Genomic DNA, 26,500 nt, shown 5'->3' with positions numbered 1-26,500 from the left:
CCCATGGAGATCCATCCACATAAATGTCTGGCACGGTGGCGCAGCGGCAGAGTTGCTGCCTTACAGCGCTGGAGACCCGGGTTCGATCCCGACTACGGGCGCCGTCTGTACGGAGTTTGTACGTTCTCCCCGTGACCTGCGTGGGTTTTCGCCGAGATCATCCGTTTCCTCCCACGCTCCAAAGACGTACAGGCATGGAAGTTAATTGACTTGGTATCAGTGTAAATTGTCCCTAGTGAGAGCGGAAGTTTTGTTGCCTCCATCACAGTGAGGGGGGTGTTTGGCATCACTTTAATGGATGTTTGTGTTGGGGCTATGTGTCTTGTGTTTCTTTCGGTACCGAATGACAAATAAAGCTCTGTATTCTGTATTCTGTATTCTGTAGTGTGTGTAGGAATGGGTGGGGATCGCTGGTCGGTGCGGACTCGATGGGCCGAAGGGCCTGTTTGACTAAACCTAAAAATGTGGACGGGTCTTCAATCATTTGCCTGCAAGGCCACGATAAATCAGCATAAGTGGTTTCCGAATATGTAGACAGTTTCAAGAGCTTATCCAGTCAAATAATATGCAAGGAAAAAGCTTTACTAAATATTTTGTTCCCCTTCTAAACTAAAGTGCTTCTTCAAATCCCAGGAGAGACCCTTTAGGACATTGTCACATTTTACTTCCGCACTATATTATGTTTTTTAATTTAAAAAGGACACAAACCTTTTGTTTAGTTTGGAGATACAGCGTGGAATCAGGCCCTTCGGCCCACCGAGTCCATGATGGCCATCGATCACCCGATCTCACTAGTTCTATGTTATCCCACTTTCGTATCCACTCCCTACACACGAGGGGCAACTTCCAGCGGCTAATTAACCTACAAACCCGTAGAAACAAGGAACTGCAGATGCTGGTTTACGAAAAAAGACACAAAGTGCTGGAGTAACTCAACGGGTCAATAGACAATAGACAATAGACAATAGGTGCAGGAGGAGGCCATTCGGCCCTTCGAGCCAGCACCGCCATTCAATGTGATCATGGCTGACCATTCTCAATCAGTACCCCGTTCCTGCCTTCTCCCCATACCCCCTGACTCCGCTATCCTTAAGAGCTCTATCTAGCTCTCTCTTGAACGCATTCAGAGAATTGGCCTCCACTGCCTTCTGAGGCAGAGAATTCCACAGATTCACAACTCTCTGACTGAAAACGTTTTTCCTCATCTCAGTTCTAAATGGCCTACCCCTTATTCTTAAACTGTGGCCCCTTGTTCTGGACTCCACAGGCAGCATCTCTGGAGAACATGGACAGACGACGTTTAGGGTCTTCTGAAGAAGGGTCACGACCTGAAACGTCACCTCTCCATGTTCTCCAGAGATGCTGCCTGACCCGCTGAGTTACCCCAGCACTTTTAACCTACAAACCCCGCACGTCTTTGGGATGTGGGCAAGAAACCGGGAGACCCGGAGGAAACCCACGTGGTCAAAGGGAGAACGTGCAAACTCCAGGCAGATAGTAGCCGAGGTCAGGATCGAACCCTGGTCTCTGGTGCTGTGAGGCAATGGCTCTACCAGCTGTGCCACTGTAGTCACCTGCTCTAAATCCTTAACACTTTGCTGGTTAAGGGTGACCGTTTATACCGATCAGCCAAAACATTATGACCATTGACAGGTGAAGTGAATAACATTGATTATCTTGATACAATGGCACCTGTCAAGGGGTGGGATATATTAGGCAGCAAGTGAACAGTCAGTTCTTGAAGTTGACGTGTTGGATGCAGGAGAAATGGGCAGGAGTAAAGACCTGAGCGACTTTGACAAGGGCCAGATTGTTACGGCCAGACGACTGGGTCAGAGCATCTCTGAAACGGCAAGGCTTGTGGGGTGCTCCCAGTCAGCAGTGGTGAGTACCGACCGACAGTGGTCTGAGGAGGGACAAACCACAAACCGGCGACACACAGGGTGTTGGGCGCCCAAGGCTCATCGATGCGCGAAGGCAACGAAGGCCATCCCGTCTGGTCCGAACCGACGGAAGTTCTACTGTGCTGTATGTTTCTGTGACTCTCTTAACCAGTGGCATGGACAACGTGGGTCGAAGGACCTTCTTCCACGCTGCAGAACTCTTCTTCAGAAGGCCCGAAACATCGTCTGTCCATGTTCTCCAGAGATGCTGCCCGACCCGTTGAGTTACCCCTGCACTTTGTGTCCTTTTCCGTAAACCAGCATCTGCAGTTCCTTTTTTCTACACAAGTCACAGAAAATGTTAACGGTGGAATGTGTCACGATACGCAGTGCATCGCACCCTGCTGCGTATGGGGCTGCACACGGAGGACCAACGGCATCTTAGGCAGGTGGGCATAGTGTTTTGGCTGATGGGTGTAATGTTGAATGATGAGCTCAGCTTGCAGGGCGGGGAAGGCAGCAAGCAAGGCCTTCTGTTGGGGTCCCATCGTGTTGAGTGGGAGGGAGGAGAGGTCTGGCTAGGTCGACTCAGTCACTGTTTGGTTTGGGAGCCTCACAGCATAACTGCACGAAAGGCCAAGGGCTGGCCAGACAGAAATACCCAAACACTGAACAACAAACACCTTGTTTAGCTTCTCTGTTTACTAGTCCCACTCCATCAAAACAACAGCAGTTTCTAACTCTGCGCTTGTCCGCGTGGGTATAAATCACAGGCCCTGATTCAGCTGCAACGAATGACAGCAGAATTCTCATGTAGTTTGGTGGTGGTGCCAGAGAACAAGTTCTTTAATGCTTTGAGGCTTATATTGAGTTAGGGTTAGTAGGAAAATAACTTCAGATAGCTCCTCTTTCCCTCTCTTTCCCCTCCCCCTTTCCCAGTTCTCCCACTGTCTTCCTGTCCCCATCCTATCTTTGTCCAGCCCCCTCCCCTGACATCAGTCTGAAGAAGGGTCTCGACCCGAAACGTCACCCATTCCTTCTCTCCTGAGATGCTGCCTGACCTGCTGAGTTACTCCAGCACTCTGAGATACCTTGAGTTAGGGTTAGTTTAGTTTCGTTTGGTTTAGTTTGCGGATTGTCACCGTGTCGTGGTGGAGAAGCTTGTGTGGACCTGAGATCCTGAGAGCGATGCCGTCTGGAGCTAGGCCCCTGGTAGGGTCACCCATGGCGGTAAGGTCGAGGGGGAGGTCCCTGACAAAGAGCTATCCAACGATGACTGTCGTATGTTGAAAGACTGGAGCGACTAGGCTTGTATACACTGGAATTTAGAAGGATGAGAGGGGATCTTATCGAAACGTATAAGATTATTAAGGGGTTGGACACGTTAGAGGCAGGAAACATGTTCCCAATGTTGGGGGAGTCCAGAACCAAGGGCCACAGTTTAAGAATAAGGGGTAGGCCATTTAGAACTGAGATGAGGAAAAACTTTTTCAGTCAGAGAGTTGTGAATCTGTGGAATTCTCTGCATCAGAAGGCAGTGGAGGCCAATTCTCTGAATGCATTCAAGAGAGAGCTAGATAGAGCTCTGAAGGATAGCGGAGTCAGGGGTTATGGGGAGAAGGCAGGAACGGGGTACTGATTGAGAATAATCAGCCATAATCACATTGAATGGCGGTGCTGGCTCGAATGGCCTCCTCCTGCACCTATTGTCTATTGCCTATCTTCGGTTTCCTCCCACATTCCAAAGACGTACGGGTTTGTAGGTTAATTGGCTTGTATTGTCTATTGTCTATTGTCTAACTAAGACCTCAATGGTGGAACAGGCGGAGGGTGACGGCCGAAGTTAGTGGAGCGTCACAGCGGCTGGGAAGGCGGATGAAGGCCGCAGTGGGCAGGTGCTAAAGAGGGGAAGATAGACGCTCCCGCCCCCACGAGTCACGGGCAGACGGGGCTCGTCAGCCTGGGAAGGCAGTCCATCCGGGAGAGGGAAGACTGATCTTAAAACCGCCACTGCCTTGTGGCCATGTCCTGTCATGGAAAAGGCTCCAGGAGTAAACCTGGAGACGGTGTCCCTGAGGCAGTTGGTCGTTGTCCACAACCTGGTTTTGGCGGGTCCAGTGACGGGGCTGGTGCCAAACTAATGGCTCTTTGGATCGATCGGCGACGTGGAGAGGGGGAGATGTGCTGCATTGGCAACAGCCAGTCCTCCACATGACATCGCCCAGCCTTGCATCCGACCCACACATCCAAGCTGCTCTAGCCGAGGTTTGGAGCAAGCAGCCAACACCCAGAATGCATCACCCATGGTCAGCCATGACCGAGAGGGGGCCTTAGAATAGATTTTCATTTAGGGAAGGCACAGCAGCAGAGTTTTAGAGATACAGCGCGGAAACAGGCCCTTCGGCCCACCGGGTCCATGCCGAACACTACTGACCTCCGCATACTAACACCATCCTACACACACTAGGGACAATTTTTACATTTGCCCAGCCAATTAACCTACATACCTGCACGTCTTTGGAGTGTGGGAGGAAACCGAAGATCTCGGAGAAAACTCACGCAGGTCACGGGGAGAGCGTACAAACTCCGTACAGACGGCGCCCGTAGTCAGGATCGAACCTGAGTCTCCGGCGCTGCATTCGCTGTAAGGCAGCAACTCTACCGCTGCGCCACCGTGCCGCTCGAAGTTTAGGGACGGCACAGTGGCACAGCAGTAGAGTTATAAAGATACAGCACGGAAACAGGCCCTTCGGCCCACCGGGTCCATGCCGAACACTGACCTCCGCATATTAACACTATCCTACACACACTAGGGACATTTTTTTACATTTACCAGGCCAATTAACCTACATACCTGTACGTCTTGGGAGTGTGGGAGGAAACCGAAGATCTCGGAGAAAACTCACGCAGGTCACGGGGAGAACGTACAAACTCCATACAGACGGCGCCCTTAGTCGGGATCGAACCTGGGTAAGGTTGCCAACTGTCCCGTATTAGCCCGTATTTTGGGCTACATTAGTTTGTCCCGTACGGGACCGCCCTTGTCCCGTATCAGTAATGGTTGCCAACTTCCTCACTCCCAAATAAGGGACAAAGGGTGACGTCGCCGCCCCGCGCCCCACGTGACCTCGCCCGGCCAGCGGCCACGTGCTCCCGCTCCACCAATGGCGGCGGCCATTGGTGGAGCAGGAGCACGTGGCCGCTGGCTGGGTGAGGTCACGTGGCGGTGATATTGCCTTGTCCCTTATTTGGGAGTGGGGAAGTTGGCAACCCTAAACCCAGGCGTCTGGTGTTGTGAGGCTGCTGTGCCAGTCTACCACTGCGCCACCATGCCGCCCTTAAGTGCTTTGTGATTATTTGAACGGGGACAAAAAAAGCAATTTTAGGAGCACTGTCTCCATAGTTGAGACATGGATGGATGGTTGCCCACTGACACATCTCAGCGCACAGGCAAATACCGACTAAAAATCCCAAGAGAAAGCTTGTCCTTTGAAGATCTGGTGATTTCTTAATTGGCATCGAAACATCAATAATCAAGGCATCAAGAGAGCGTTCCAAGTCTGATTCTTAACATCAGGCAACGTTTGGGAAAGATTATTCCGCAGTTGCAACTGTTACAGAGCCATCCAGACCAAAACAGGCCAAAGACAGACACCCGAAACGTCGCCCATTCCTTCTCTCCTGAGATGCTGCCTGACCTGCTGAGTTACTCCAGCATTTTGTGAATAAATACCTTCGATTTGTACCAGCATCTGCAGTTATTTTCTTACATTACATAGAGTTTCAAGGAATAAGTTCAAAAGTTATAGGACCAGAATTAGGCCATTCGGCCCATCAAGTCTACTCCGCCATTCAATCATGGCTGTTCTATCTCTCCCTCTCAACCCCATTCTCCTGCCTTCTCCCCATAACCCCTGACACCCGCACTAATCAAGAATCTGTCTTAAAAATATCCATCGGCTTGGCCTCCACGGCCTTCTGTGGCAATGAATTCAAGGAGTGCATGGATTCCAATCCTCGCATTCCCCGCTCCAAAATGTCAATGCCTTTAGGCAGGAGGGAGGGAAGGGAATGAGAGTTCCACAGGCAATGAATTCCACAGATTCACCACCCTCTGACTAAAGAAATTCCTCCTCTTCATCTCCTGCCTAAAGGCATTGACATCTCCTTTTACTCTGAGGCTGTGCCCTCTGGTCCTAGACTCTCCCACCAGTGGAAACATCCTCTCCACATCCACTCTATCCAGGCCTTTTACTATTTGGTAGGCTTCAATGAGGACCCCCCCCCACAGATATTTCCCCTTCGATTTGTACCAGCATCTGCAGTTATTTTCTTACAAAGACAGACACAAAGTGCAGTAGTAACTTATCAGGCCAGGCAGCATCTCTGGAGAACAAGGATAGCTGGCGTTTTGGCTCGGGATCTTTATTCAGACTTCAATTACTGACATAGGCCCTTCGGTCCCATTCCTCCAATCCAAACAAGATGCCCTATCTATGCTAGCCCCATTTGCCCGCGTTTGGCCCATATTCCTCGAAACCTTGGGCCGGAACGGTGGAGCAGCGGTAGAGTTGCTGCCTTACAGCGCTTACAGCGCCAGAGACCCGGGTTCGATCCCGACTATGGGCGCTGCCTGTACGGAGTTTGTACGTTCTCCCCGTGACCCACGTGGGTTTTCCCCGAGATCTTCAGTTTCCTCCCACACTCCAAAGACGTGCGGGTTTGTAGGTTAATTGGCTTGGGTTTGTAGATTTGGTATAAGTGTAAATTGTCCCTCGTGTGCGTAGGCTTGTGTTAATATCATATCATCATATCATATATATACAGCCGGAAACAGGCCTTTTCGGCCCACCAAGTCCGCGCCGCCCAACGATCCCCGTACATTAACACTATCCTACACCCACTAGGGACAATTTTTACATTTACCCAGCCAATTAACCTACATACCTGTACGTCTTTGGAGTGTGGGAGGAAACCGAAGATCTCGGAGAAAACCCACGCAGGTCACAGGGAGAACGTACAAACTCCTTACAGTGCAGCACCCATAGTCAGGATCGAACCTGAGTCTCCGGCGCTGCATTCGCTGTAAAGCAGCAACTCTACCGCTGCGCTACCGTGCGTGCGGGGAACGCTGGTCGTTGCAGACTCGGTGGGCCGAAGGGCCTGTTTCCAGGCTGGATCTCTAAAAAATACCTTCCATAAACCTGTCCAAATGTCCTCTTTCATTGTTATTGTATCTACCTCAACTACCTCCTTTAACAGCTCGTTCCATATGCCCACCATCCTCTGTGTGAAAAAGCCTCCCCTCAGATTCTTATTAAAACTTTTCCCTTTCGCCATAAATCTATGCCTTCGGGTTTTTGATTCCCTTACCCTGGGTAAAAAAACTGTGCATTCACTAAATCTATTCCCCTGGTGATTTTATACATCTCTATATGATTGATCATCTCTCAGCCTCCCACACTCCAACGAATAAAGTCCTCGCCCAACCTCTCCCTGCAGTTCAAGAAGTATAAGAAAATAACTGCAGATGCTGGTACAAATCGATTTATTCACAAAATGCTGGAGTAACTCAGGAGGTCAGGCAGCATCTCGGGAAAGAAGGAATGGGTGACTCAGTCTGAAGAAGGGTCTCGACCCAAAACGTCACCCATTCCTTCTCTCCCGAGATGCTGCCTGACCTGCTGAGTTACTCCAGCATTTTGTGAATAAATCGAATATCTCCCTGTAGTTCATTGCATTGGGTTCCCGTCTCAATAAATTTACTCTGCATTCTTTCCAGCTTATCAAAGCCATTGCACAAAGCAAGGAACTGCAGATGCTGGTTTACAAAAAAAAGATACAAATTGTTGGAGCAACTCAGCGGGTCAGGCAGCATCTTTTGAGAACATGGACAGGTGATGTTTCATGGATAGGTGAAGGGTCTTGACCTGAAACGTCACCCATCCTTGTTCTCCAGAGATGTTGCCTGACCTGTTGAGTTACTCCAGCACTTTGTGTCTTTGTTTGCATGAATCATTTGCCCACTAACACCTCTCTCATACCATCTTTAATTTTTGACCATTACCGGAGACAATCGGGTTTCTATTTGTGTACCAGTTATAAAAGGCAAATAGGTATTAAGCACTAAAAATCAGCTTCTGCCATAAACCCTACCCAACCATGGTGACTACACAGATTGATGATGTTGGATATACATAGTGGAGCAGCGGTAGAGTTGCTGCCTTGCAGCGCCAGAGACCCGGGTTCGATCCTGACTACAGGTGCTGTCTGAACAGAGTTTGTACGTTCTCCCCTTGACCGCATGAGTTTTCTCCGAGATCTTCGGTTTCCTCCCACACTCCAAAGGCGTACAGGTTTGTAGGTTAATTGACATGGTGTAAGTGTGCATTGTCCCTAGTGTGTGCAGTGTAGTGTTAGTGTGCGGGGATCGCTGGTCGGTGCGGACTCGGTGGGCCGAAGGGCCTGTTTTGCTCGCTGTATCTCTTAAGCTAAACTAAAACTAAGCTAAACATAGTTTTTTGAGTCACTGGAGACATGAGATGGATCATGGCGTGTCTGGAATTGTTTCATAGTCTCGTCTGTCACACAGCAGTGCCAACAACCTCGGCCAGAAGCTAAAAACATAAGACTTCAATGTTAAAAATCCTGAATTTGCACTTAATCCTGGCAATGTGAAACTTTTTTTTTAATGGAATTAATAGATCGGAAGAGATAGAAAATCCTACAGGATGTCAGAAACCAAACAAAACAGAAGTTCAAGGGTTTAATCTCTGGCACAGTAAGTCAGCAACTCTACTGCTGTACCACTGTGTGGCCAATTTTGATAAACTACACTACTTCCCACCCTGCCAAAATACAAAGACTCCCACAGCTATCTAGGCTACACTCTTCCCACCCTGCCAAATAAAATATATTGACAACACCATCAGGGCTACCTCATGCACTCATGCAGAACTCACTGACTTCTTCAACTTCACTGCTAATTTCCATCTAGCACTCAAATTCACTGGGATCATCCCCGATCTCACCGTCTCCATCACAGGAGATAGACTATCGACTGACATCGATTATAAGCCTACTGACATTGATTATTAACATAGCTTTATTTCACAAAATGCTGGAGTAACTCAGCGGGTCAGGCAGCATCTCGGGAGAGAAGGAATGGGTGACGTTTTGGGTCGAGACCCTTCCTCTTCCTCCCAACACATTTTGCCTGCAGTTCCTTGTCTATCTCGACCCGAAACATCTCCCATTCCTTCTCTCCAGAGATGCTGCCTGCCCCGCTGAGTTACTCCAGCATTTTGTCTCCATCTTCAGCACCTGCAGTTCCTTCCTGCACACTTGGTTTCATCTCCTGTCTGTACTAAGCTGCAGTGGGCCCTAGGTGGCAGTCCAATCCAGATGCAAGGGACTTGAGTGCCAGAGCATTATCCCAGAAGTTCACCCTAGGTCATTGATCACCTTCCCTGTGCTGCGTATGACGTTCCTCCTTAGTTGAAAGACTGGAGCGACTAGGCTTGTATACACTGGAATTTAGAAGGATGAGAGGAGATCTTATCGAAACGTATAAGATTATTAGGGGATTGGACACGTTAGAGGCAGGAAACATGTTCCCAATGTTGGGGGAGTCCAGAACCAGGGGCCACAGTTTAAGAATAAGGGGTAGGCCATTTAGAACTGAGATGAGGAAAAACTTTTTCAGTCAGAGAGTTGTGAATCTGTGGAATTCTCTGCCTCAGAGGGCAGTGGAGGCCAATTCTCTGAATGCATTCAAGAGAGAGCTGGATAGAGCTCTTAAGGATAGCGGAGTCAGGGGGTATGGGGAGAAGGCAGGAACGGGGTACTGATTGAGAATGATCAGCCATGATCACATTGAATGGTGGTGCTGGCTCGAAGGGCCGAATGGCCTCCTCCTGCACCTATCGTCTATTGTCTATTGTCCTTACAACGATATGAAAGAACAAACATGGTAGTTCCACCATCTACCTGTTGAGGTGCTTGCCTGAACAGGTAGATGATGGAACTCTCCAGAGATGCTGCTTGTCTTGAACATGAACGTGATGATACAGCACGGAATCAGGCCATTCGGCCCGCCGAGTCCGTGCCGACCAGCGATCCCCGCACAATTTACATTTATACCAAGCCAATTAACCTACAAACCTGGGCGTCTTTGGAGTGCGGGAGGAAACCGAAGATCTCGGGGAAAAAATCCACGCAGGTCATGGAGAGAACGTACAAACTGCGTACTGGCAGGCCACTTAGTCAAGATCGAACCCGGGTCTCCGGTGCTGCAAACACTGTAAGGCAGCAACTCTACCGCTGCGCCACCGTGCGCTGAGTTCCTCCAGCATTTTGTGCCTTTCTACTCTCGCATGCCTCAATATCTTCCATCAGTGCACGTCGGGCATTGAGATGGGCCAGTGGTGGCAGGGGTTAACAGCTTCTGGTTCCTGGGCGTGCGTATCGCTGAAGATCGCGGGGCGGCACGGTGGCAGAGCGGCTTGAGCTGCTGCCTGACAGCGCCAGAGAACCGGGTTCGATCCCGACTACGGGTGCTGTCTGTACGGAGTTTGTACGTTCTCCCCGTGACCTGCATGGATTTTCTCCGAGATCTTTGGTTTCCTCCCACACTCCAAAGACGTGGAGGTTTGTAGGTTAATTAGACAATAGACAATAGACAATAGGTGCAGGAGGAGGCCATTCGGCCTTTCGAGCCAGCACCGCCATTCAATGTGATCATGGCTGATCATTCTCAATCAGTACCCCGTTCCTGCCTTCTCCCCATACCCCCTGACTCCGCTATCCTTAAGAGCTCTATCCAGCTCTCTCTTGAATGCATTCAGAGAATTGGCCTCCACTGCCTTCTGAGGCAGAGAATTCCACAGATTCACAACTCTCTGACTGAAAAGGTTTTTCCTCATCTCCGTTCTAAATGGCCTACCCCTTATTCTTAAACTGTGGCCCCTTGTTCTGGACTCCCCCAACATTGGGAACATGTTTCCTGCCTCTAACGTGTCCAACCCCTTAATAATCTTATACGTTTCGATAAGATCTCCTCTCATCCTTCTAAATTCCAGTGTATACAAGCCTAGTCGCTCCAGTCTTTCAACATATGACAGTCCCACCATTCTGGGAATTAACCTGGTGAACCTACGCTGCACGCCCTCAATAGCAAGAATTGGCAGAGCAAATGTAAAGATTGTTCCTAGTGTGTGTAGGATGGTGTTCGTGTGCGTGGATCGGTGGTCAGTGCGGACCTGGTGGGCCGAAGGGCCTGTTTCCATGCTGTTGCTCTAAACAAAAGCCTGGTGTTTGGGTCCGTTGCTCAAGTACTTGCGGCAGTCAGGCAGAATGACTTTCTCAAACATCTGGGTACCATTTCGACAACGTGAGAAGTTCAAGGTTTGGATAATTGTGATATTCTAGTCAATTAGTTCTGCATTTGACTGCACCGTAGCTAACTGAAAAGGCATGGACACCTACATCATTCTAATTGCACCCAACAACAGGCTCTGATTAAGCTATTACCAAACCACCCAGAAGGTTCGTCTGATGAAATGGGAAACTGTCAAAGAAAGATCTTTCGAGAGAAAAAAAACAAAACATTTATTGGATTAAATCCATGAACTGATGTAACACTAACCTCTTGTTTGGGCTGATTTCAGTAACTGCTGAATAACTACTTTGGATAATTAATGGTACATGAAAAGGTGACTAATGATCCTCCCAACTGCTTATTTGTGGCACTTAAGTATGACTGTGCCAATGTGTAGTAAGATGTTTACTGAACTGTTTGTAAAAATGGAATTCACTGTGGCTAAGTACATGTGACAATAACGTATCATTGAACCATTAATATCTGAAGAGGTTCCACCAAGATACTGCACAGAACGCCACAGGAGATCCCAAACTCCATTTCCTCCCCCTTCTGTCATGGGATAGACTGACTCCCCTCTTCCCCCCCCCCCCCCCCATCCCCCCCCCCAATCCCCCCCCCCCCCCCTCCTCCTCCCAACCTCCTTCCTCTCCCCAATCTTTGCATGTCCCCAATTCTGGACTTTCCACACATCACTTTAATTTCATGTTTCATGTATCTTGTTGTGTTTTATAACTGTTGGCAGACCAATTTCCCTCCTGGGATAAATAGAGTTCTATCGTATCATATCATATCGTTAAATTGTCATTTGTACCGACAAACTGATGAATAACATTCTTAGACAGCTCCATAACAGGCCTGTAGGCACAATATACACAGGTAATATATAGACTTTAGAATTTAAAGATACAACACGGAAACTGGGCCCACACGCCTACCAGCGGTCAGTCACCCCGTACACGAGCGCCATCCTACACACACTGGGGACAATTTACAATTTTACCGAAGCCAATTAACCTACAAACCTGTGGGTCTTTGGAGAAAACCGGAGCACCCGGAGAAAACCCACGTGGTTACAGGGAGAAGGTACATTCAGCATCTGTGGTCAGGATCGAACACGGGTCTCTGGCGCAGTGAGGTAGCAGTTCTACCTCTGAGACACTGTGCCGCCCAAATATAATCTATCAAAAATTCAATAAATGAAGAACTCTATGCCTCTTTCCATCAGACCACTTTAGTCTAGACAAGATGCTGCATATATTCAATTTCTTTCCTCTATGATCTTCCAAAGACATTATCTTCACCCTGACATTTACTCTGATCAGAGCACACAGTGGTTTAAATGAAATATTAGTACCTTCCAGCAACTTTCACTGCTTCATGCTAAATCTCCACCCTCTCTCACACCCCTTTGCCCCAGTCAACCCAAGATCAATAGAAGGGTTCCGACCCGAAACATCACCTATCCATGTTCTCCACAGATGCTGCCTGACCCGCTGAGTTACTCCAGCACTCTGTGAAACGTCACCTATCCATGTTCTGCACAGATGCTGCCTGACCTGCTGAGTTACTCCAGCACTCTGTGAAACGTCACCTATCCGTGTTCTCCACAGATGCTGCCTGACCCGCTGAGTTACTCCAGCACTCTGTGAAACGTCACCTATCCGTGTTCTCCACAGATGCTGCCTGACCCGCTGACACCATGAACTCCAACTAAATGCCAAACCATGAACGGCCTTGCATTTGGGACTTTGGGGTTTGTTTTGTTTTGCACTATATATATATATTTTTTTTTTATTGGACCTTTTTTGTTGTTGTTTATTATAATACCCATTGAGTACTCATGTTTACTAATCTGTTGTGCTGCTGGAAGTAAGAATTTCATTGTTCTTCTTTGGAACATATGACAAAAAATCTCTCACTCTGTCTCACACACACGCTCTCGCTCTCTCTCGTGGTCTCGTGGTTACGTGGGGCGCGGGGCGGTGACGTCGCCCTTTGTCCCTAATTTGGGAGTGAGGAAGTTGGCAACCCTAATACAGGTCAAGGAAGTTGGCAACCCTAATACCGGACAAGGGCAGTCCCGTACGGGACAAAGTAATTGAGCCCAAAATACAGGACGTCCCGGCTAATAAGGGACGGTTGGCAACCCTAGTTGTTAGTAGCCTTTACTTTCCAATCTGCTCGGGTCTGGGATGTAGTCAGGGGGTGCAGAGGCTGCTGGGGCTCACCGGAGCCTTGTTCCAGCACCTCTGTAAAATAAAAGCCAAGATAAACTAGCGGGGAATTTAACAGCGGCTGCTCCGGCACCTAAAGAATTAGCGCTGCAATGTTGTGCCACTCTTTGCCTTCGCCACTCCTTCAGATTTTTAAAGAAGGGCCATGAATATCGGGCGGTTTGGCACGGGAACATCGCTGGCCCTGTCTGCAGACGCAGAGTCTTGGCTGCCGTTGAATTGTTCCCTCGAACAGGAGCCAACAGCCATTTCACGATTATGGACAATAGACAATCGGGTGCAGGAGGAGGCCATTCAGCCCTTCGAGCCAGCACCGCCATTCAATGTGATCACGGCTGAACATTCACAATCAGTACCCCGTTCCTGCCTTCTCCCCATTACCCCCTGACTCCGCTACCATTAAGAGCTCCATCTAACTCTCTCCTGAATGCATCCAGAGAATTGGCCTCCACTGCCTTCTGAGGCAGAGAATTCCACAGATTCACAATTCTCTGACTGAAAAGGTTTTTCCTCATCTCCGTTCTAAATGGCCGACCCCTTATTCTTAAACTGCAGCCCTACTAATACGGGCTTATGCTTGATGTCGTTGTATACCATGACATCTCAGTCGCTTTTTCCCAAACACACATGACAGCCATTCCTAACAACAAGGGTATCTTAAGCAGGGGTGCAGATGATTCCAGTGCAGGCATTGGACTTTGTCTCTGGTACTGATGCACACCAATGCTGAGAACTGTACCCCGCATTCCATCAGACAGTGAGTCTGTGGGATTCATTGCCACAGACGGCTGTGGAGGCCAAGTCAATGGATATTTTTAAGGCACAGATAGATAGATTCTCGATTGGTACGGGTGTCGGGGGTTATGGGGAGAAGGCAGGAGAATGGGGTTAGGAGGGAGAGATAGGTCAGCCACGATTGGATGGCGGAGTAGACTTGATGGGCCGAATGGCCTAATTCCTCTCCTATCACTCATGAACTTGTTACCATGTGTTGGCACGTGACCATAAAATGACCGGTCACAAAAGGTTAAGACAAAACAACTCGAGGTAAATATTTGAGCGCAGCGTGAATCGCGGCAGAGACCAGATGGGCAGATGGAGCCCACAGCCAACAATGGACCAGTGTGGGCTCCACTTTTCCTTGATCGCCGTTACTTTTTTTGCACATCCTTCATTCATTTGTTCCATATCTCTCTATATCGCTGTTTAGACCTCTCGGTTCCCTCTCCCCTAACTCCCAGTCTGAAGAAGGGTCTCGACCCGAAACGTCACCCATTCCTTCTCTACAGAGATGCTGCCTGACCCGCTGAGTTACTCCGGCACTTTGTGTCTATCTTCGGTTTAAATTAGCAAGGGCGGCGCGGTGGCGCAGCGGTAGAGCTACTGCCTTACAGCGCCGGAGACCCGGGTTTGATCCCGACTACGGGCGCCGTCTGTACGGAGTTTGCACGTTCTCCCCGTGACCTGCGTGGGTTTTCTCCAAGATCTTCAGTTTCCTCCCACACTCCAAAGACGTGCACGTTTATAGGTTACTTGGCTCGGTATAAATGGAAAATTGTCTCTAGTGCGTGTAGATTTAGATTTAGATTTAGATTTAGAGATACAGCGCGGAAACAGGCCCTTCGGCCCACCGAGTCCGTGCCGCCCAGTGATCCCCGCACATTAACACTATCCTACACACATTAGGGACAATTTTTACATTTACCCAGTCAATTAACCTACAACCTGTACGTCTTTGGAGGGTGGGAGGAAACCGAAGATCTCGGAGAAAACCCACGCAGGTCACGGGGAGAACGTACAAACTCCGTACAGACAGCACCCGTAGTCAGGATCGAACCTGAGTCTCCGGCGCTGCATTCGCTGTAAGGCAGCAATTCTACCGCTGCGCCACCGTGCCGCCCTGTAGGGTAGGGTAGTGTTAGTGCGCGGGGATCGCTGGTCGGAGCGGACTCGGTGGGCCGAAGGGACTGTTTCCACGCTGTGTCTCTAAACATAATCATCATAATCATACTTTATTAGCCAAGTATGTTTTGCAACATACGAGAAACGAACATTATCCCTACGAGAAACGAACATTATCTGCCATCTGCAGTTCCTTCCTGCACAAACCCAGAATCACTCATTTTGTCTTGTCTCGGCATCAAGGCCAGATGTAATGACTGATGTTAAGTCCACACAGACCAGCGACTGTGATGCTGCTGTCTGTTACAGGAAGAAAAGGGAAGTTTCTCAGTTGGGCATCCTCACCTCTCTCTGAGAGGTAGTAATTAGACCTCATTCCTGGAACAGTTCAGAACAGACCACTCCATTAATCCAACTTCCTTAGCTGCCTTAATGGCCAGTGGAAACATTTGAGTCGAATCAAATGGAATATCAGCCATAGGGCACAATGTTAGGATGTGTGTATGTGTTTGTGTGTGTGTGTGTGTGTGTGTGTGTGTGTTCTGAAGCCAACAGGGTTGCTGGAGCAAGGGGGATAATTACAACACCAACATATCCATTGACATCTGGGTGGCAGATGGCTGGTGAAACCATGTCTTAGGCCTTCCTCCAAGCTAGCCAGGAACCTGCATCTTTAGGGTGGCACAGTGGTAGAGTTGCTGCCTTACAGCGCTGGAGACCCGGGTTCGATCCCGACGACGGGTGCTGTCTGTACAGAGTTTGTACGTTCTCCCCGTGACCTGCGTGGGTTTTCTCCGAGATCTTCATTTTCCTCCCACACTCCAAAGAAGTACTGGCTTGCAGGTTAATTGGCTTGGTGCAAATGTAAAATTGTCCCTAGCGTGTGTAGGATAGTGTTAATGTGCGGGGATCGCTGGTCAGTGTGGTCTCGGTGGGCTGAAGGGCCTGTTTCCGCGCTGTACCTCTAAACTAGACTACACTACTGAAGTCCATCCCAGTAAGCTCTCATAAGTGAACGTGAAACCCTTCTTTAGTCGGAGGGTGGTGAATCTGTGGAATTCATTGCCACAGAAGGCTATGGAGACCAAGTCAATGGATATTTTTAAGGCAGAGATAGATAGATTCTTGGTTAGTGCGGGTGTCAGGGGATATGGGGAGAAGGGGGTTAGGAAGGAGAGAAAGATCAGCCATGATTGAATGGCAGAGTGGACTTGTTAGGCCTATCTTCTCCGATCACTCATGAACTTATGAAGTTCAGGTTCATACGTTCCAGGAGAAGAATAAGGCCATTCGGCCCACCCAGTCTACTCCGAGAGGGATGGGGGAGAACAAAGATGGACCTGGAGTGACCGGAAGGGGGGGGGGGGAGAACAAAGGAGGATCTGGCATGGGATACTTTGTGACTTTGTCAGCGCCCTTTATGTGGCGACTCTTTGCATACCATGGGCGGATGCATGCAGAGGATTTCACTGGGACTTGTCACGTGTGACAATAAAGTATCCATCCATCCATCCATCCATCCACCCACCCACCCACCCATCCATCCAGCCATCCATCCATCCACCCATCCATCCATCCATCCACCCATCCATCCATGCATGCATTCATGCATTCGTCCATCCATCCATTCATCCATCCACCCACCCATCCATCCACCAATCCATCCATCCACCCACCCATTCATCCATCCATCCATCCATCCATCCATCCATCCATCCATCCATCCATCCATCCATCCATCCATCCATCCATCCATCCATCCATCCATCCATCCACCCATCCATCCATCCATCCATCCATCCATCCATCCATCCATCCATCCATCCATCCATCCAGTCATCCATCCAGCCATCCATCCAGCATAGACATTGTGGGCCGAAGGGCCTGTTCTGGTCCTGTACAGTTCTGTGTTTTAATCAAACGTTCATTCCATGGTTAGTGCTTTGGGCATCTTGTCAACGGTACACTGTCAATGTACTTTGCTGAGCGAGTTGCAGAGTGATCCTGAGTAATCCCCGATGCCCACAAACTCACCACGCGGATTATATCCCATTGACAGACGTACCACCCAAGAGCGGACATGTCTGTTGCTGCAGACTACAGTTTTCCAGCTAGTATTACGGTTATTAAATTATTGCATTTTTGATCGTTATATATTATCTGCGTTTTATTGCGTTTGTACAATAGACAATAGACGCAGGAGGAGGCCATTCGGCCCTTCAAGCCAGCACCACCATTCAATGTGATCATGGCTGATCATTCTCAATCAGTACCCTGTTCCTGCCTTCTCCCCATACCCCCTGACTCCGCTATCCTTAAGAGCTCTATCTAGCTCTCTCTTGAAAGCATCCAGAGAATTGGCCTCCACTGCGTTCTAGTGTAGATGGGGCATCTTGGCCAAATTGAACTAAAGAGCCTGTTTCTGTGCCGTATGACTCTGTGAATCTATAACAGGAGTATATTCATTATCCTAAACAACGCTACATTTCAAAGTTTTTGTGGAAAGCAATGTGCAATCCTGCCTTACAGCGCCAGAGACACGGGTTCAATCCCGGCTACGGGCGCCGTCTGTACGGAGTTTGTACGTTCTCCCCGTGACCTGCGTGGGTTTTATCCGAGATCTTTGATTTCCTCCCACATTCCAAAGACATACAGGTATGTAGGTTAATTGGCTTGGTGCGAATGTAAAAATTGTCCCCGGTGTGTGTAGGATAGTGTTAGTGTACGGGAATTGCTGTTTGATGCGGACTCGGTGGGCCGGAAGGGCCTTATTTCCACGCTGTATCTCTACACTAAACTAAATTATACTAAAAATAAGCAAAAATTATTCAAAGGTTGAACGTTTTCCAGCTGATTTCCCAAGCCTCTAACTCTGAAAGAGAGGGTGTCAGGAGTTTTGGGAAGAAGGCAGGAGAATGGGGTTAAGAGGGAAAGATAGATCAGCTACGATTGAATGGGCCTGATGGGCCTAATCCTTGATGGGCCTAATCCTTGATGGGCCTAATCCTTGATGGGCCTAATCCTGCTCCTAAAACGTATGAACTTATGAACTTATGAAATGGAACTAATTTTACTCCGTTTATCCATTCCTTCCACAGATGTCGCCTGACCCACCGAGTTACTCCAGCACATTGTGCCTTTCTTTGTAAACCAGGACCTGCAGTTCCACATATCTCCAATGAACTAATTTTAGGTCCACTTAATTATAGACACACTTAACGCCACCAGACATGACTCATGGGAATCTTGTGGCATTTTGATTTACGAGGTTGGTTAACATGCTACTACATGCACAACATCTTGCAAGGGTTAACTGTACATCCTTATTGTAATTAACAAATGGGGAAAGTTGAGAGGAGTGAAGTTGCAATGTTCAAAGATGTGCATTCGGCTCCACACACTGAAGAAAAACCATTATACACCATGGTTACAGGGAGAAGGCAGGAGAATGGGGTTGAGAGGGACAGAGAGATCAGCCATGATTGAATGGCGGAGTAAACATGATGGGCCGAATGGCCAAATTCTGCTCCTCAAACCCATTAACTTGATTAGTAGGGGTGCCAGAGGTTTTGGGGAGAAGGCAGGAGGATGGGGCTGAGAGGGATAGACAGATCATCCATGACTGATTGGCGGGGTAGACTTGATGGGCCGAATGGCCTAATTCCGCTCCTGGGACATATGAACTTATCTCTTAGAACAGATTGTGCAAATCCCACCATCCTTAACCCTGATGTACATGAAGGGCGGCACGGTGGCGCAGCGGTAGAGTTGCTGCCTTACAGCGAATGCAGCGCCGGAGACTCAAGTTCGATCCCGACTACGGGTGCTGTCTGTATGGAGTTTGTACGTTCTCCCCGTGACCTGTGTGGGTTTTCTCCGAGATCTTCGGTTTCCTCCCACACTCCAAAGACGTACAGGTATGTAGGTTAATTGGCTGGGCAAATGTAAAAATTGTCCCCAGTATGCGTGGGATAGTGTTAATGTGCGGGGATCGCTGGGAGGCGCGGACCCGGTGGGCTGAAGGGCCTGTTTCTGCGCTGTATCTCAAAAAAAAATCAAGACAGACTAGGGTTGCCAACCGTCCCGTATTAGCCGGGAATTTGGGGTAATTTCGTTTGTCCCGTACGGGACCGCCCTTGGCCCGTGTTAGTAGGGTTGCCAACTTCCTCACTCCCGAATAAGGGACAAAGAGTGACGTCAACCTTTGTCCCGTATTTGGGAGCGAGGAAGTTGGCAACCCTAAGGACAGAGGGTTATGAAAACTTTCACCTACCTCTGCTTTTGATGAGTCCCAAGCAGCCCTTCAGCTCCTGCAGTGAGATAGACTTGCTGCCGTTCAGGTCGCAGTATTCAATGAACTTCCTGGTGCACCTTCTTGGCTTTGCGTTTTTCCTCAGGTAGACCTTGAGGGGCCTCAGCTCCTTGTCGGAGATCTCGTTGTTGAGGTCCTTGTCCAGCCGGCCGAAGTACCAGCGGATGGCGCGGTCCTCCAGCAGAAAGCCCGCCGACCTTTCCGAACCTCTGCGGAGAAACAGGGGGAGAGGTGCTGCCTTTAACCACCAAGGTGGACCTTGAATGCGGGCTATGCCAAACACCTCAGCCTCCTTCCCTGACGGGAGGATGGCATGAAGTCTGGTGTCAAAAATTGCAGGAGTAACTCAGTGGGTCAGGCGGCATCTCGGGAGAGAAGGAATGGGTGATGTTTCGGGTCGAGACCCTTCTTCAGACTGGGTGGGGGGGGGGGGACAAAGAAAGGATGTAGGTGGAGACAGGAAGACAGTGGGAGAACTGGGAAGGGGAGGGGAAAGAGAGGGACAGAGGAGCTATCTAAAGTTGGAGAAGTCAATGTTTGTACCGCTGGGCTGCAAGCTGCCCAAGCGAAATGTGAGGTGCTGTTCCTCCAATTTCCGGTGGGTCTCACTATGGCACTGGAGGAGGCCCATGACAGAAAGGTCAGACTGGGAGTGGGAGGGGGAGTTGAAGTGCTCAGCCACCGGGAGATCAGGTTGGTTAAGGCGGACTGAGCGAAGGTGTTGAGCGAAATGATCTCCCCTCCCACTCCCCTTCCCCGCCCCACCCTCCTCCTACTCCCCCTCCCAACTCGATCATGACTACGGGTGCTGTCTGTACGGAGTTTGTACGTTCTCCCCGTGACCTGCGTGGGCTTTCTCCAGGTGCTCTGGTTTCCTCCCGCACTCCAAGGACGTACAGGCTTGTAGGTTAAATGGCGTCGGCAAAATTGTCCCTAGTGTGTAGGATAGTGTTAGTGTGCGGGGATTGCTGTTCGGCGCGGACTCGGTGGGCCGAAGGGCCTGTTTCCGCGCTGTATCTCTAAATTAAAACTAAAAACCACACAGAGTCCAACTTTCCCAGTTGATTTAGTTTAGTTTGGATTAGTGAGGAGAATAGCACCCTTCAGCCCACCAAATCCGTGCCAACGTGCCGTCTGTACGGAGTTTGTACGTTCTCCCCGTGACCTGCGTGGGTTTTCTCCGAGATCTTCGTTTTCCTCCCACACTCCAAAGACGTACAGGTAAGTAGGTTAATTGACTGGGTAAATGTAAAAATTGTCCCTAATGTGTGTAGGATAGTGTTAATGTGCGGGGATCGCTGGGCGTCGCGGACTCGGTGGGCCGAAGGGCCTGTTTCCGCGCTGTATCTCTAAATCTAAAATCTAAATCTAAAACCAGCGATCACCCCATACACTAGGGGCAACTTACACTTTTTACCGAAGCCAATTAACCTACAAACCTGTACGTATTTGGAGTGTGGGAGGAAACCGGAGCGCCCAGGGAAAACCCACACGGTCACGGGGAGAACGTACAAACTCCGTACAGACAGCACCCGTAGTTGGGATCGTACCCGGGTCTCCAGTGCTGTAAGGCAGCAACTCGGCTGCTGCACCACCCAAGTTTATCTGAAGTGTGGGTGAACTGTACCTTCTCCACGTTAGATGGGAGCCAGCCTGGGCCATGTCCATAATGAGGGACTTCAGCAGTCCGGTGACAAACTCCGTCTTCTTCCCACCTGGACAACCTGTGGCACAACAAACACCAGCAGGTCAAACCCACACTCTCCCCAATACCGAACACGGACACAAAATGCTGGAGTAACTCAGCGGGACAGGCAGCATCCCTGGAGAGAAGGAATGAATGGGTGACGTTTCAGGCTGAGACCCTTCTTCAGAATAAGGGGTCGGCCATTTTGGACTGAGATGAGGTAAAACCTTCTCACCCAGAGTGTCGTGAATCTGTGGAATTCTCCGCCACAGAAGGCAGTGGAGGCCGATTCACTGGATGTTTTCAAGAGAGAGTTAGATAGAGCTCTTAGGGCTAATGGAATCAAGGGATATGGAGAGAAAGCAGGAACGGGGTACTGATTTCGGATGATCAGCCGTGATCATATTGAATGGCAGTGCTGGCTTGAAGGGCCGAATGGCCTACTCCTGCACCTGTTTTCTGTTTACATGTTTCTATGTTTCAGACTGAATCTTCCCAATATCTCTAGGTAAAGGCAGCAGACAATTTGAAATAGATAATGAGAATTGATTTAGGTGTGTACAAGTTCATATGAGGAATAGAGTGGATAAACGCTCAGAGCCTAGAGTAGGGGAATCGAGGACCAGAGGACATAGGTTCAAGGTGAGGGGGGGAAAGATTTAATCGGAACTTGAGGGGTAACTTTTTCATGCAAAGGGTGGTGGGTGTATGGAACGAGCTGCCAGAGGAGGTAGTTGAGGCTGGGACTATCGCAAAGTTTAGAAGCATTTAGCCAGGTACATGAATAGGACAGGTTTAGAGGGATATGGGCCAAATACAGGCAGGTGGGACTAGTGTAGATGGGATAGGTTGGTTAGTGTACGTGAGTGGGGCCGAAGGGCCTGTTTCCATGCTGTGTAACTCTATGAGAAATGAATATAAGATATCGGAGCAGAATTTGTCCATTCAGCCCATCGAGTCTACTCTGCCACTCTGTCATGGCCGATCTATTCTACCCTGGACTTCCACAGATTCACCACCCTGGGGCTGCAGAAACTCCTCCCTATCTCCCTTTTGAAGATGTGTCCTTTGATTCAGTCAGAGAGTTGTGAATCTGTGGAATTCTCTGCCTCAGAAGGCAGTGGAGGCCAATTCTCTGAATGCATTCAAGAGAGAGCTGGATAGGGCTCTTAAGGATAGCGGAGTCAGGGGGTATGGGGAGAGGGCAGGAACGGGGTACTGATTGAGAATGATCAGCCATGATCACATTGAATGGCGGTGCTGGCTCGAAGGGCCGAATGGCCTCCTCCTGCACCTATTATCTATTGTCTATTGATTCTGGTCCCAGACTACTGGAAGCATCCTTTCCACGTCCACTTTTTTCACAGTCCCATCCTTGGACAAGATGCCGATGGAACCACTACTTACCCTGAAGCTTCCGGTTGTTGAAGAGGGGCCCCATCTCCGAGATCTTGGACTGCGCACCACTCCCGCAGTTGGGTGTCTGATTGCTGCAGAGACAAGAGAAGAATTGAAGCCCATTTGGCCTCCAAGTGGTTGTCGGATCTCGGTGTGACTTTATCGCTGGATTCTCACCCACTAGCTTGGATTCGAGATGGCGCCCAACCCAGCCAACTCTTCTTATGCCACTGAATCTGCAATGTGGGGGAAGGAACTGCAGATTCCGGTTTACACCGAAGAAAGGCACCAAGTGCTGGAGTAACTCAGCGGGATGGGCAGTGTCTCTGGAGAGAAGGAATGGGCGACGTTTCGGGTCGAGAGCGGAAACGTCACCCATTGCATCCCTCCAGTGGATCTGGAAGGGTCGAGGCCCTTCTTCAGACTGATGTCAGGGGAGGGGGCTGTGTTGGATGTGGTGTTAAACTGAGACACGTTGTGTTCTCACCGACAGATGTCGAGGCCAACTGGCTTGAGGCTGGGGTCGCCAACTTCCTCACTCCCAAATACGGGACAAAGGGTGACGTCACCGCCCCGCGCCCCACGTGACCTCACCCAGCCAGCGGCCACGTGCTCCGCTCCACCAATGGCGGCCGCGGGCGGCGTCTGTACGGAGTTTGTACGTTCTCCCCGTGACCTGCGTGGGTTTTCTCCGAGATCTTCGCTTTCCTCCCACACTCCAAAGACGGGCAGGTTTGCAGGTTAATTGTCTTGGTGTGAAACATAGAAAATAGGTGCAGGAGGAGGCCATTTGGCCCTTCGAGCCAGCACCGCCATTCATTGTGATCATGGCTGATCTGTATGAATGTGAAATTGTCCCTGGTGTGTGTAGGATGGTGCGGGGATCGCCGGTCGGCACGGACGGGATGGGACGAAGGGCCGTATCTGCAAACTAAACTAATCAAACCCAACCCAACTCAAGCATCAGAGCAAGTGTGAGAAAATAACTGCAGATGCTGGTACAAATCGAAGGTATTTATTACACAAAATGCTGGAGTAACTCAGCGGGTCAGGCAGCATCTCAGGAGAAAGGGAATGGGTGACGTTTCGGGTCGAGACCCTTCTTCAGACTGATGTCAGGCTTGTATACACTGGAATTTAGAAGGATGAGAGGAGATCTTATCGAAACGTATAAGATTATTAAGGGGTTGGACACGTTAGAGGCAGGAAACATGTTCCCAATGTTGGGGGAGTCCAGAACAAGGGGCCACAGTTTAAGAATAAGGGGTAGGCCATTTAGAAGGGAGATGAGGAAAAACTTTTTCAGTCAGAGAGTGGTGAATCTGTGGAATTCTCTGCCTCAGAAGGCCAATTCTCTGAATGCATTCAAGAGAGAGCTGGATAGAGCTCTTAAGGATAGCGGAGTCAGGGGGTATGGGGAGAAGGCAGGAACGGGGTACTGATTGAGAATGATCAGCCATGATCACATTGAATGGTGGTGCTGGCTCGAAGGGCCGAATGGCCTCCTCCTGCACCTATTGTCTATTGTCTATTGTCAGGGGGGGGGGGGGGGCGGGACAAAGGAAGGATATAGGTGGAGGCAGGAAGATAGAGGGAGAACTAGGAAGGGTGAGGGGGACAGAGGAACCATCTAAAGTTGGAGAAGTCGATGTTCGTACGGTTGGGGTGTAAGGATCAGAGCTACATCTGTCCACTCTGTCCATCGGCGGTCGCGGTGGTACGAGGTTCCCCTCCCCCGCCGTGCATGCCCACTCACCGTGCCGTGGTGCCTTGGATGGGGTGCCCGGAGTTGACTTGCACGCACCAGCAGTAGCCAGTGGCTTGGTGGCACTGGACCTCTCTGTACAGCCCCGCGGAGCTGCACTGCGGGACAAAGGCCCCCTCGTACTGGTGCTGCTTTGCCTCCTCGATGGCAGAGTGCCGCTCCACCTCGCACGACGCCGGCTGGTCTAACAGCGGGACAAGAGGGCACACGGGTAAAGGCTCCACGCGCGGGAAGTCTCTGTATTTCTATGTGGTACACCCGCAGCTCAGAGGCAGAAAAGAAAGCCCTTCAGAGGGTCATCAACTCGGCAAAGAAAATCATTGGCTGCCCACTGCCCTCTCTAGAGGAACTTTACTCCCTCCGCTGCCTCAGCAGAGCAGCCAACATCCTGAGGGATCCTTCCCACCCTGGTCATCAGCTGCTCCAACTGCTGCCCTCTGGTAGACCGTTCAGGTCCATTACATCAATAGACAATAGGTGCAGGAGTAGGCCATTCGGCCCTTCGAGCCAGCACCGCCATTCAATGTGATCATGGCTGATCATTCTCAATCAGTACCCCGTTCCTGCCTTCTCCCCATACCCCCTGACTCCGCTATCCTTAAGAGCTCTATCTAGCTCTCTCTTGAATGTATTAAGAGAATTGGCCTCCACTGCCCTCTGAGGCAGAGAATTCCACAGATTCACAACTCTCTGACTGAAAAAGTTTTTCCTCATCTCAGTTCTAAATGGCCCGCCCCTTATTCTTAAACTGTGGTCCCTGGTTCTGGACTCCCCCAACATTGGGAACATGTTTCCTGCCTCTAACGTGCCCAACCCCTTAATAATCTTATACGTTTCGATAAGATCCCCTCTCATCCTTCTAAATTCCAGTGTATACAAGCCTAGTCGCTCCAGTCTTTCAACATAGGACAGTCCCGCCATTCCGGGAATTAACCTAGTAAACCTACGCTGCACGCCCTCAATAGCAAGAATATCCTTCCTCAAATTTGGAGACCACCGACTAATAGACTCAAGAACAGCTTCTACCCCAGCGTCATACGTGAGCTGAACACTGCCAGACACTCACATAAAACTGGATGGAAGGAACGGAACTGATCGGAGCACTGTCAGTTACTTGTCAGAAAACATAAGCCTCAATTTAATACATGTTTACATCCAACTGCACTTATATTGCTTAACATTTGCTAAACTTATTACATGTAACACCCAACCACACCTTATATTTAATTACATTATTTTTTTATTTTTTTTTAAACGGCACTACCGATGCATTTGCAATATGTTAGCTCTCATCGCTGTGCAATAACTTGCTGTCTTGATTGCACTGTACACTGCCTTGACCGTATTAAAAACATAGAAACATAGAAAATAGGTGCAGGAGTAGGCCATTCGGCCCTTCGAGCCTGCACCACCATTCAATATGATCATGGCTGATCATCCAACTCAGTATCCTGTACCTGCCTTCTCTCCATACCCCCTGATCCCTTTAGCCACAAGGGCCACATGTAACTCCCTCTTAAATATAGCCAATGAACTGGCCTCAACTACCTTCTGTGGCAGAGAATTCCACAGACTCACCACTCTCTGTGTGAAGAAATGTTTTCTCATCTCGGTCCTAAAAGACTTCCCCCTTATCCTTAAGCTGTGACCCCTGGTTCTGGACTTCCCCAACATCGGGAACAATCGTCCTGCATCTAGCCTCTCCAACCCCTTAAGAATTTTATATGTTTCAATAAGATCCCCCCTCAGTCTTCTAAATTACAGCGAGTATAAGCCTAATTGTCATTGTTTTGTCTATATTGTATTAGAGGTCAGTTTGTTTAATTCAGTAGATTAGGTTTAGCTTGTTATGGATAAAGGTTTATCCTTTGTACTCATCCGGACTGCTTTAATTTCGCTGTACTTTGTGTAGTGACAATAAAGGTTTTTTACATTTA

At 49.4% G+C, this 26,500-nt stretch overlaps 1 protein-coding gene across 1 annotated transcript in view; it reads right to left on the bottom strand.

Annotated features, from left to right (window-relative positions):
• LOC144611721 (SPARC-related modular calcium-binding protein 1-like) overlaps window positions 1-26,500 on the bottom strand; it is an 85,477-nt gene that overhangs the window by 18,988 nt on the left and 39,989 nt on the right. Inside the window, exons 8-11 of the mRNA XM_078430953.1 lie at window positions 24,555-24,747; window positions 22,808-22,890; window positions 21,341-21,437; window positions 19,675-19,922 (exon numbers count right to left, since the gene is read on the bottom strand). Coding sequence (XP_078287079.1) covers window positions 19,675-19,922; window positions 21,341-21,437; window positions 22,808-22,890; window positions 24,555-24,747 — 621 coding nt within the window. The remainder of the gene's footprint in view (window positions 1-19,674; window positions 19,923-21,340; window positions 21,438-22,807; window positions 22,891-24,554; window positions 24,748-26,500) is intronic.

This window comes from Rhinoraja longicauda, chromosome 41 (assembly GCF_053455715.1).
Source record: "Rhinoraja longicauda isolate Sanriku21f chromosome 41, sRhiLon1.1, whole genome shotgun sequence".
In the NCBI taxonomy this organism is placed as follows: Eukaryota; Metazoa; Chordata; class Chondrichthyes; order Rajiformes; family Arhynchobatidae; genus Rhinoraja; species Rhinoraja longicauda.
The sequence above is the reverse complement of the archived record's forward strand: the minus strand, read 5'-3'. Positions and strand labels throughout refer to the sequence as shown.